The sequence below is a fragment of the Choloepus didactylus genome, chromosome 12, assembly GCF_015220235.1.
Source record: "Choloepus didactylus isolate mChoDid1 chromosome 12, mChoDid1.pri, whole genome shotgun sequence".
Classification (NCBI taxonomy): Eukaryota; Metazoa; Chordata; class Mammalia; order Pilosa; family Megalonychidae; genus Choloepus; species Choloepus didactylus.
The window spans coordinates 1,437,691-1,450,646 of NC_051318.1; the positions used below are offsets into that span (position 1 = coordinate 1,437,691).

At 45.9% G+C, this 12,956-nt stretch overlaps 1 protein-coding gene across 2 annotated transcripts in view; it reads right to left on the minus strand.

Annotated features, from left to right (window-relative positions):
• FREM2 (FRAS1 related extracellular matrix 2) overlaps positions 1-12,956 on the minus strand; it is a 146,023-nt gene that overhangs the window by 34,900 nt on the left and 98,167 nt on the right. For both annotated transcript variants that reach the window (XM_037800052.1, XM_037800051.1), the window contains exons 10-14: positions 6,042-6,206; positions 5,319-5,501; positions 3,484-3,614; positions 2,192-2,350; positions 735-1,038 (exon numbers count right to left, since the gene is read on the minus strand). In XM_037800052.1, coding sequence (XP_037655980.1) covers positions 735-1,038; positions 2,192-2,350; positions 3,484-3,614; positions 5,319-5,501; positions 6,042-6,206 — 942 coding nt within the window. The remainder of the gene's footprint in view (positions 1-734; positions 1,039-2,191; positions 2,351-3,483; positions 3,615-5,318; positions 5,502-6,041; positions 6,207-12,956) is intronic.

Below are 12,956 nucleotides of genomic sequence, written 5' to 3' on the forward strand. Positions count from 1 at the left end.
AGGCAGACCCCACTTTATGGGCTGTCTGACATTTTAACTGGGGATTCACTTCAAGTCATTGTTTAATTTTTGCTTTTGTTTTTTGCATCAACATAATAGTTTGATTTTAAGGGAAACTTAGAAACCATGTATTTTAATCCTAATAAAAGAGCTTATTTGCTATACATGATATCAATAAGTGTTTGATCCTGAATATAAAACGGCAGGAGGTGGTACAGAACTTTCTTTCTTTATGCAAAAAAATACACTTCTGCAAAAAAACCTCTGCATGCAAACGGAAGTTTTAGGAATTGAATCTTGTAAATAGAATATTATTTCTAAAATCTAATATAAAAATTCCTCTGCAGAGTCAAGTGCTAACAAAGTGGATTTCCCATCCTTCGGGGTCACTGCTAGCCAACCCACATCGTCCACCTTGAAGGCCCCTCCTGTCCTGCTTGTCTCCTGACCCCGCCCCCTCCTGCTTCTCCAGAATATTCCATGCTCTTTCATGCTGCTATGAGTTGTGGCTTGTATTTTTTCTCTGCCATTTTGGAGATTCGGCTTAAGCATCACGTCTGTGATGAAGACTCTCCCGACCCCCTTGGGGGAGAGGAGCACTCCCAGTTCTGAGTTTCTGTCCAGAGTGTTACGGGCATCTGGGAGAGCAGGGACTAGAGACCGGGCGTCTGTAGCGCCCCGAGGCACCCAGGGGGCTCGTCACCGTCCCACATAGCAGAGGCGGCAGCGGTTACCTCCCTCCCTGCTGACGGTCACCACGGGGCTCAGGAGCTCCAGGCCCTCGTTGCCTCCGGCCGTGACGGCCCGCGCCGCGCACTGCACCCGGGAGCCTGGCTGGAAGTAGATGGAGTCCAGGGCCATCGCCTTGGACGAGGTGAAGAAAGTGTCGAAGTCCACCTCCCGCAGCGGGCTGCTGACGCCGTCGGGGCCTGTGGGCGCACTGACCAGCCAGCGGAACCGGCTCAGCGTGTCGTCGATGCGCTCGCTGGCGCAGATGGCGCCCGTCTTGCCGTAGCCCGAGTGCCTGGGGTTGCAGGCCTGCAGGGACAAGGACAGTCAGGGGCAGCGGAGGGAGCCCCGGGGAACGGCGCCCACGCTCCCCGCCACCGTCATGTCCCCCCGTTCCATGGCTTTAATGCAACTTCCAAATGTCTGTTCCCAGGCAAGACGGCTCTGATGAGCTCTCACCTTGCCCCTCCAATGCCTTATGGGACTGTCCGGCTCTAAGTTAAGACGTGTAAGTTGTATCTACAGGATTGTCACCTCCCGAATCCGCAGCACTGAAGAGCCACACTTGTCTTCCCCACCCCATCCGGGGGTCGGGCTGGCCCCTGCCTCCCTCCCCGGCACCCTCCCCGCCTCACTGCAAGCGGCACCAGCTGAGCCAACCCCCCACGCCCCTCTCGCCCTCTCCCCCTCACTGTCCAGGGCCGCAGACCCCGTCCCGGCTCCCTCCACCCAACACACAGAGCCGCGTCACTTCACCGGACACTGAGGGGCCTCTGTGATTTGACCCCAATGACTGTTTCTACCTTGTCAATCCAGTAAACGTTATTGTACAACCTATCCCCATAGGTCATTATACGAGGGCAGTTGTGATATAAAAATAACTAAGACAGTCTGTGCTCCTAGGAGCTTCGAGTCAAGAGACAACGAGTAAAAATGTAACCACGACCTGCCATTTTTTATCCTGTTCTTCTACATGCAACTGTGTACAGCCACTTCTTTCCGGAATGATCCTCCCTTGTCTGATTTCCCTGAAACCACAGGAACCACCTGACCTGCCGAAGCCTCCGTCACACATGGAGCTGCCTTATTTTAGAGATGCTGATTCACATCTATATAAAGACAGTTTCATTCACACACCACACAGTCCACCCAAACCTATATATATTTTGTCACCTTTAATTTTAAATTCCTTGAGCATCGGGTTCACACCTTACCCATTTCTGCATCAGGGACAGACCCTGAGAAAACACACTGTGTGCACATCAAGGAGCTAATACATCTCTGTTGGATGAAGGAGGAAAAATGGGGGCTTCACTTGAACCATGACACATTTTCAAGTTCAGAGCTTAAACCCTGTAACGTTCTCCCGCTCTCACGTCTTCATGACAAAGCCAGCACCGTTAGTCTACAACTGTTTCAGCCACTTTGCAGTCTTCCTCGATTTCCTCCCTTTCCCACTCACCGTGATGCAGACAACGGGGTACCCCGGCACGGGCCCCGCCCCGGCTTTCGCCCTGGAAATGTCGTCGTACATCAGCAGGGACACGACTTCAGGGACGGAAGGAAAGGTGACGTCTGCCATGCTGTCCGCTTCCTCTATGTACACCACGGCTTTTGTCACCTGGAAGGGAGGACAGTCCCACCGGGTGCTGACCAGTCACCTTTCGGAGCTGGCGGGCACAGAACCATCGCACGATGCCTGTGACACCGCGAGTCTCGCTGCCGCGGAAGCCGAGGGCCAGCCCGTGGGGTGTGCTCCGCGTGGAAAGCACGAAGCTGCCGGGGGAAGGCCGCTCACGGGGCCACGTCGGGGCAGACGCGGGCGCTGAGAAAGCCTCGAGTGTGCGGGGCCCGCAGGCACCACCGGGGCCCGGGCAGAGGCGTCCTGAGCACCTGCTGCACCGACCGACAGCTCCGCGAGGCCTCGGCCCCCCGGCTGCGTCCCGTCCCTGGGCCCTCGTCTACGGTGCCTCCTCAGGGAGCCCTGGTCACCGGCGACGGTCCGCGTGGCTCCCTGTTCCTTTACCCCAAATTGCTCAGCACAACGTTCCAGAAAATAATGATGAGGGACTTGTTTCTATGTGATTGACACGTGTAAAAACATATCTGATAAAGACTTTCTGCCTGTACTTCTTGAATTTTAAATATGACCTGAAAAAAGCCAGGCACTGAGCAAACACCATCAAGTGTAAATATCACAAAATGTTAAAAATTATTAAGGAGAAAAATCTCCCCAATGTGACGTCACTAATAGAGAAATAAATGATAAAGAAAATATAGTAAATTTAAGTATAGCTATCATAAGACTTGGTCTGTTCCTAAAATGATGTATAGTTTTAAAAATTCTTTCAGGTAAGAAGGTCAAATTGTGTGAAAATTATTCTTATCTTGAAGAAAATCTGGTTGATGATACAACATAAAGGAGAGAAACACAGAAAATAAATGTTAGGACTCAAATCTTTCGGCCAAGGAAGCCTCTGGATTTCAGATTCTGATAAAGGCAGGAGGAACCGCTGGGAGCCGGGGGCTGGCCGTGCCGTAAGGACGTGTCGTGCTGAAGGGAGGGTCTCCTCTGCGCCAGGACGGCGCACCCACCACAGACCCCGGCAGCGGGAGAGGACGGGACGCAGCCCAGCGGCCTCGTTCCACGAGAGGGACGGGGCTCCTCCTTCCTGGTCTAGTCCGAGCAGAACTGACCTGGGGTGGAGAGGAATCTGCGCGCACTCTGCTCTTCGCCGAAACGCCGTTGCTCACCTGCGTGTCCGCCACCGTGCTGTCGTCAGGAGCGAGGTGGACGGAGAAGACCTCCCTCATCTCCCCCAGGCCATCGAAGACCACGTCGATCTCGACCACGTGCTGCCTCTCTCCTTCCTTAAACTCAATTTCTACAAGGCGAAATCACGGAATTAAACATTTCACAAATGGAAAGAGAAGCCTCTGGAAAGCTTTTTCGACTGTGACCCCCAATGAGAAATGCATTTTGCACTGTGGCCTGGTGTATTCTTGGTGTGGGTGTTCGTGGTGAGTGTGAATAAAGCCGAATCAGTGCACGCATTGCACTCTCATCCTTTCTATTCCATTTGAAAGAAAATTCTAATCATAAGCACATAAATGAATTTATTGACCCACAGTTTTAAAAATGCCAAACTACAGGATGGATAATCAACAATCCTAAACCAAGACAAACTCCCCTTTTGTTTCTCAGAACTTCTAAACCAACAGGGCACAGTCAAATGAACTGATCACAAGTAGAGTGAGAGTGGCATTTGCATCAGGTATATATGGAAAAAGTTGGATACAAAATTGTTGCATTTTTATATCATATGAAATTATATTTTAAGATGACTTCTTTTTCTTGTTGTTCTTGGAAACTTAGATAAGTTATTTTAGATAGATGTTAGTGACTTTTTTCCCTCACCATGGTCCCTCTTCACCAAAAAGAAATGCTTAATTTTCATGAAATGAAACCTAATTCTCAGAATCTCTTTTTTAAGCACTGATTTTTAATTTTTTTCTGACTTCATTTATCAGTTTACTGCACAAATATAATTTTGCTTGTGCTTTAGCAAAAATAATATTTTTATTTCTAAGAAAACCTTTGCTGTTCAACATCATACTATCAAGGTTTAGCAGATGTTTCCTTCATGTATAATAGAGGATCTTATAACTTAGTAGATGATCAGTTTTATTTTTTACCTTTTTTTGTTATGTTATTTATTTCAAGTATATTATCATTCTTTGCATAAAGAGTACTCTGAGGATGACTTTGAAACTCTATAGCAATCTTATCAGACTTTTCACCATATATGCAGAGAAAATACATGCTTCCTGGTAGAAGATACTCTTTTTTTCCTATTGTCTCATTAACTTTTCCACTGATTCAGGAATACCCATCTGTCATTTGTCTAAATTTTCCCTGCAGGTTCGATGGTGGAGGAAAATACCTGAACTCCAGGGACCGCGGGGAACTAACAAGTGTTGGTAGTGGTAGGTAGAAAACTGGAAATGAAGAGGATGAGCAAAACTCAAAATGATCTGTAAATTTAGTTTTGGACACACATTTATATTTAATTTCAGAAGAAACCATTCAGAGAGTGAGAAGAACCGATTTGTCCTAATTACTCATTAGAAATTTGCAGCAGGAAAGGGATGGAAGGTAAGTGAAGGCTCCTGGGTCCCCGAAAGCTGGCCATCTCTGTGGTGGACACTCTACCCCCTTTTAACGTCCTCCATCAAGGCAGAATTTTCCAGCTGGAAGTTTTAGATTGCTGGTATCCTGTAAACTAAAATACACTATCATTTCAATGTAATAGAAAATTATTGTTTAATATCTGGTTACCCTAGTGAAGGTAAAACCAGCTGAAAGTTAAAGTAGACTCAAAACAGAAGGTCATCTCGTAGAGCCACTCAAACTGTCCCTAAATCCTAACACACACAGCCTGGAAAGCACAAGACAAACTCCTGGAAACACGGCCCCTCGTCTTTGCTTTCGTGGAGGAGCCTGATGGTGTGTCTCCACTCCCTGCGGGCTGAGTCCTTCTTTCCCTGGGGCAGGCTGGACACCCGGACACGGCCCCGGCGCCCCGTACCTTCCGACACGGGGAGATAGTCTTCCCCAGAGGTGGCCGAGCCGTCCTTGGTGTGAACTCGCACGACGGACGCCTTCGAAGTGTCTCCCTGGCGGATCACCGGGATTCTGATAACCACCGACTGGCCTGGTTCTTTGGGTTCGCGGACACTAAATTTGGTTTCTCCGAATTTAATAACAGGCCCTAAAATTGTGAGAAACATGGAGGAATGAAACTGTGAGTAAGGAGAGTTCTCACTTTGGGCGGCTCCTTCCGTGTGGCAGTTGACTGTGTCACCCCCCTGGCCTCTGAGTCCTCAGGGTGTTCCTGGTGTGCAGGGAGAAGTGGAGCTCGCGCGGCCCTTTCTCTGGGCACTGCCCAGGCCCTGGGGAGCCGCCCCGTGCTGGTCTGACTTGCCCTAGTTTCACAGGAGCAGGCCCGAAAGCAGGGTGGGGGGGGAGGAAAGGCCATTGGCCAGGACTACCTGGGGGTGGATGGGGGGCAAGGGGTGTCAGAATGGTTGGGTTTAACTGTTTGGATATAAGCCATATCCCCCAATATCCCCAATATCAACTTTATCAATTTTGTAGTATTTTATTTCCCATCATCTTACCCTTCCCCTATTTCTCAATTGCTTTAAACCCTAGTCAGAAAGAGAGGGTCACTCTCTGAGTCTCCTCAAACTTGGACATGAATGGATTTCAGGTCCCCGCGTCCAGCCGAGCATGAGAGATGTCTCCTTACTGTCAGCGTCATCCCGGATCCTTATCAGAGTTTCGTTCTGCTCGCCGACGGCCGCCCCGAAGGGAGAGCTGCCCTGCGGGGAGCCCAGCACCAGGCGCAGCTCCTCGCCCTCCTCATACAGCTCGTCGTCCACCAGCTCAAGGACACATGGCTTCTCCGTCTCACCTGGAACAAAGTAAGGGCAGCAGGTCCACCCCATCCCATGGCCCAGAAAGTTGCACCTCCAACAACGAGCAGCGTGCGATGGGGAAGCTGAGAGCATCTGTGCAATGTGTGTGGCCAGCACCGGTGGACACGAGCCCCTGGGGAGGGGGTGCACTGCTGGATTTTACCGCAGCCCTGTGTGTGCAGGGTGTCCTCAATGTGTGCAGGGTGTCCTCAATGTGCGCAGGGTGTCCTCAGTGTGCAAGGGCTGTGTCTGCATTTCACTGCAGCCCTCAGTGTGTGCAGAGTATCCTCAGGATGCACGGGATGTGTCTGCATTTCACCACAGCCCTCAGTGTGCATGGGGTATCCTCAGTGTGCACAGGATGTATCTAAATTTCACCACAGCCCTCATTTCAAGTGGATTGTGCTCTCATCCTGGCCCTTGAATCCAGCAAGCACTGAGATCGGCTTTCATTCTGTCACAGTGTCAATGATGGAAAGTATTTGGCATGCCTTGTTGCCTGGTGTACAAACAACCCTGTATCTAAGGCAGTAAGGCATGATCATCTCCATTTAAAAGTGAATAAATGAAAAAAAAAAGCTGAAATAGATCCCAGACTTCAATTAGAGATATGAATAAAGCAGATCTGGTTAAGATTAGAGCAAATTGGGCCAAAGGGTAAGGGCCGAAACTAACTGTGTTCAAACTTCAGCTTCCATGTGAGACCAAGAGAAGAGATGTTCACTTGGTGTAGGAGCTGTATTTTCTGAACAATATAACTTCCACAGTCAGTTTGTTCAAACATCACAAACACATGGAACTTTGAATAGGAAGTGAGCTATGGTAGGTCTGTATAGATTAGAATGAAATAGCAACACATCCTAAAGTAATTTGGGCAGAGAATAAACATATATATTTGGGGCCCCCTTAGGAGCTGGGGGAGGATGCCGAGGTGTTGGACTTCCTCATCTGGATTGTTGCTGATGTTCTCACAAAAACTGGGGACTGACGGCTTGATATACTGAGCCCTCTGTCTTGGGGCTTGCCCCTATGAAGCTTGTTGCTGCAAGAAGAGGCTAAACCTGCTTATAATTGTGCCTAGGAGTCTCCCCCCGAGTGCCTCTTTGTTGCTCAGATGTGGCCTCTCTCTCTAACTAAGCCACCTTGGCAAGCGAACTCACTGCCCTCCCCCCTACGTGGGACCTGACTCCCAGGGGTGTAAATCTCCCTGGCAATGCAGGATACGACTCCCAGGGATGAATCTGGACCTGGCATCATGGGATTGAGAACATCCTCTTGACCAAAAGGGGGACGTGAAATGAAATGAAATAAAGCTTCAGAGGCAGAGAGATTTCAAATGGATACTAGAGGTCACTCTGGTGGACATTCTTACACACTATATAGATAATACTTTTTAGGTTTTAATATATTGGAATAGCTAGAAGTAAATACCTGAATCTACCAAACTCCAACCCAGTAGCCTTGACTCTTGAAGACCATTGTATAACAATGTAGCTTACGAGGGGTGACAGTGTGATTGTGAAAATCTTGTGGCTCGCACTCCCTTTATCCAGTGTATGGATGGATGAGTAGAAAAGTGGGGACAAAACCCAAATGAAAAATAGGGTGGGATGAGGTGGGGTGATCTGGGTGTTCTTTCTTTCTTTCTTTCTTTCTTTCTTTCTTTCTTTATTTATTTATTTTTTATTCTGATTCTGATTCTTTCTGGTGTATGGAAAATGTTCAAAAATAGATTGGGGTGATGAATGCACAACTATAAGATGGTACTGGGAACAGTTGATTGTACACCATGGATAACTGTAAGATATGTGAATATATCTCAATAAAACTGAATTTAAAAAAGTGAATAAATGATCTATAACAAAGCTATAGAGCAAATAAACAAGTTCAGCAAATTGGCAGCATAAAAGATCAATGCCCAAAAATCAGTAGTGGCTCTATATACCAGTAAGGGGCAATCTGAGGAGGAAATCAAGGAAAAAATTCCATTTACAATACCAACCAAAAGAATCAAATATTTAGAAATAAATTTAACCAAGGATGTAAAGGACCTATACACAGAAAACTACAAAACACTGTGAAAATAAATCAAGGAAAACCTAAATAGAGGGAAGGACACACTGTGTTCATGGGTTGGAAGACTGAATATGGCTGATTTGTCAATTCTACCCAAAATGATTTACAGAGTCAATGCAATGCCAGTCAAAATCCCAATAACATACTTTGCAGAAATAGAAAAACCGCAAAATAAAATTTATTTGGAAGGGTAAGGGATGCCAAATAGCTAAAAGTATCTCAAGAAAGTAAAATGAAGTGGGAAGTCTCACACTTCCTGACTTTAAGGCATACTACAAAGCTACAGTGGTCAAAACACCATAGTACTGGCATAAAGATAGCTATGGGGGGGTGGAGCAAGATGGCAGCCTAGAGGGGTGTGGAATTTTGTTAGTCCTCTAGAGCAACTAGTAAATAGCCAGGAACAACTAGTATATAGCCTGGAAAAACGTTTGGGGAAATTTGTGACTGTCCACACATCATACATCAGCCTGGATGGGTGGAATGGCTGAGATGGCAGCACAGAACTGTAAGTAAAGCTCCCAAACTGTGGAGCTGGCGATCCTCCCCACCGGCACGGCAGGCTCAGCTGAAACAGTTTCCTGTGGAAAAAGCAGCAGGCTCCCAGGAGAGAGGGAAAATAACTCAAAACAAGTTCTAATTGTGGTTTTGATTAACAAATGTGGCTATAAACACAGACAAACCCGGAGCAAGCAGGAAAGGAACCCGAGGTTCCTCCCAGCAGAGAGGAGGTGGGGCTGACAGAAAAATAAATATGTAAATAAATTAGAACAGAGGCTTTTGGAAAATGGCTGTGTCCAAGAAAAGGGGCACAGGGAACTGGGTACCAACTATGGTCGACCGGCAAAACGGGAGGTGGGGACTGGCTCTGAAAACGGGCTTTCTCCCCCACCCCTTTTTTTTCTCTCTCAGTCTAAGTAGCTCACTAGAGAAAGCCTCAGGCATTTTCAACCATCAGCACCGACCCAGGCAAAGGTGGAGTTAAGAGAATCAGAGAGACAAAGGAGGAATTCAAATGTAAGAGACAATTCCCTAAAGGGCTTACCTTCTCTAAGAAAAGGGGGGCGGGGTCCAGCTCAGGTGGCTGCCCTCCCTCAGAGAACTCAGACCCCAGGGCCTGGGGGAAAAAAATCCAGAAATGACTTAAGCTTGGCTTCTGACACCCTCGGCCCCTGGACAGGACAGGGTACACTGAGAACTAAAGGGATGGCAACTCTTCACTCTGGTGAGAGCTGCAGGCTGACAAGCTCCACTTCCTGGGCAGGAAAGGAAAAGCACAGAGCCTAGTGGCCTCACGGGAAAGTCTGACAACCTGCTCCTCAGGAAAACCTGATACTGATTACACCCTCTTCCTGACAACCTGCTGGCTCTCCTCCTCAGGGAAATGTGACGCTGATTACACTTTCTTCCTGAGACCTTGGCCTGACTGGTTTGGGAAAATCTGATTGGGGTAATCAAGAAAAACAGAAGTGCAGACAACAAAAAATTACTAATCACACGATGAAAAATGAAGATATGACTCTGTCAAAGGAACAAACTTATACTTCAAATGAAATTCAGGAGCTGAAACAACTAATTAAAGATGTTCAAACAAATCTTACAAATCAAATCAATGAGGTGAAGGAAAATGTGACAAAGAGATGAAAGATATAAAGAAGACACTGATGACCATAGAGAAGAATTCATAAGCTTGAAAAAAATGGCAGAACTTATGGGAATGAAAAGCACAATAGAAGAGATGAAAAACACAATGGAGACGTACAACAGCAGATTAGAAGAGGCAGAAGAAAGGATTCATGAACTGGAGGACAGGACATCTGAAATCCTACATACAAAAGAAGAGACAGGGAAAAGAATAGAAAAATATAAGCAGGGTTTCAGGGAACTGAATGACAATATGAAGCACATGAACATATGTGTCATTGGTGTCCCAGAAGGAGAAGAGAAGGGAAAAGGGGCAGAAGCAATAATAGAGGAAATAATCAATGAAAATTTCCCATCTCTTATGAAACACATAAAATTACAGATCCAAGAAGCACAGTGTACTCCAAACAGAAAAGATCTGAATAGACCTATGCCAAGACATTTAATAATCAGGTTATCAAACATCAAAGACAAAGGGAGAATTCTGAAAGCAGCAAGAGAAAAGCAATCCATCACATGTAAGGGGAGCTCGATAAGACTATGTGCAGATTTCACAGTAGAACTCATGCAGGAGAGAAAGTGAGAAGTATGATATTCTTAAGATGCTGAAAAATTGCCAACCAAGAATTCTACATCTGGCAAAACTGTCCTTTGAAAATGAGGGAGAGTTTAGAATATTCTCAAACAGACACTGAGAGAGTTTGGGAACAAGAGATCTGCTCTACAGGAAATATTAAAATGAGCACTACAAACAGATAGGAAAAGACAGGAGACAGAGTTTTGGATAACAGAGTAGAAATGAAGACTATCAGTAAGGGTAAAAAGAGAGAGGGAGAGAAAAAATAAAAATAAAATAAGATATGACATATAAAATCCAAAAGACAAAATGATAGGCAACAGGATTGATAGTCTAGATCCAGAAATGGATAGCACAATACCATGTAATGGTAGCACAATATCGTAAGTACTCTGAACAAAGATGAGTGTGAGTATGGGTGACAGAGGAAGGCTAGGGGCATGTGTGATACCAGAAAGAAAGGCAGAAGATAAAGACTGGGATTGTATAACACAGTGAAACCTAGAGTGGTCAATAATGGTGATTAGATGTACAAATATCAGAATGTTTTTTTAATGAGGGAGAGTAAATGAATGTCAACATTGCAAGGTGTTGAAAACTGGATGGTGTAGGGGAAAAATACAATCAGTGCAAACTATAGCCTATAGTTAACAGTAATATTGTAATATGCTTCTGGTAATTGTAACAAAGGCAATATGTCAAAACTAAATGTCTGTAAGAGGGGGATAATGGGAGTGGTATGGGATTCTTGGTGGTGTTGCTGTATGACCTATTTATTGTATTTTATTTTTTTCTTTTATCTTTCTTATTATTTTTTTTCTCCTCTTCCACTTTCATTGCAGAAGAATTGGAAATGTCATAAAAATTGTGGTGGCAAATGAATAACTATGTGATTATACTGGGAATCACTGATTGTTTTTTTAAGATGGATTGTATGGCGTGTAAATGAAATTGTTTAAAAAATAAACAGAGGGATGCAAGTGCTGGAGAAAATGTGGAGAGAGGGATGCACCTATTCTCTGTTGGTGGGGGGTAGAATGGTGCAGCCCATCTGGAGGGCAGAGTGGTGTTTCCACAGCAAGCTAAGCATGGGGTTGCCATCTGGTCCTGCAACCCTGTTATTAGTTGTATACTGGGAGGAACTGAGAGCAAGGACACAAATGGACATTTACACACTGGTGTTTGCGGTGGCAGTATTCACAATTCGCAGTGGGTGGCGGTGGCCTAAGGGTACATCAACTGATAAATGGAATGGTGAACTGTGGTGTCTAGACACCATGGAATACTGAGTGGCAGCAAGAAGGAACGAAGTTGTGAGGTATGGAACTAGGTGATGGACCTTGAGGACAGCATGTTGAGTGAAATAAGCCAGAAGTGAAAAGGCTAACATTATAATGCCTCATTAATATGGACTAATAGTAAGGTGCAAACTCTGAGAACTGAATCTGGGAGCACGGGTTATCAGGGAAGGCTTATGTAAAGGCTCCTAGATTGTAAGCTCTTACAGCAGTCACATCTATTCATGATTGTCACAGTTATTTCTAAATTTTGAGATTCTGAGATATTTGTGTGTGACCTGGTTGGTCCCTGGAGCTTTGGGGGTCTGTGTGGTGCCTGAGACTCAGAGCCAGATTTGGGCAGCTGTGATGTTGGCGTTGCCCTGTGCAGCAAATGTTAACGAGACTGAAAGGGAGATGAGACTTCGATTGGAGATGTGAACAAGACAGACTTGGTCGAGACTGGGGTAGATGAGACTAAAGGGTAGAGGATGATATTAACTGTGTTTAAAAACTTTGGCTTCTGTTTGGGACCAAAGGAAAAGATGTTTATTTGGTACAAAGTCTGTATTTTCTATAGCACACTATATAATTTAACTTGTATGGTCAGTTTACTCGAACACCATAATTACACACAACCTTGAATAGAAAATGAGATCAGTTGGTTTGTACAGGTTAGTGTGAAGCCCCAATACATCCCAGAGTAATCTGGGCAGAGAATAAAAAGTATTAGCAAAGGCCCCCTTGAGGGACTGGGGAAAAATTGGAAATATTAAATTTCCCCAGCTGGGGAATTCCTGATATTCTTGTAAGCACTGGGGACTACCAATTTAGCAGGCCAAGCCCATGATCTTGTTAGAAGCTTGTTACTGAAAAGGAGAGGCTAAGCCTACCTATAATTGTGTCTGAGAGGCACCCACAGAGAAACTCTTGTTGTTCAGATGTGGCCTCTCTAAGTCAACTCGGCAGGTGGACTCGCTGCCCTCCCCCTACGTGTGACCTGACTCCCAGGGGTGTAAATCTCCCTGACAATGCGGGACACGACTCTTGGGGATGAGCCTGGACCTGGCAAAATGGGATCAAGAAAGGCTTATGGACCAAAATGGGGAGAAATGAAACAAAATAAAGGTTCAGTGGCTGAGAGATTTCAAGTGGAATCAAGAGGTCATTCT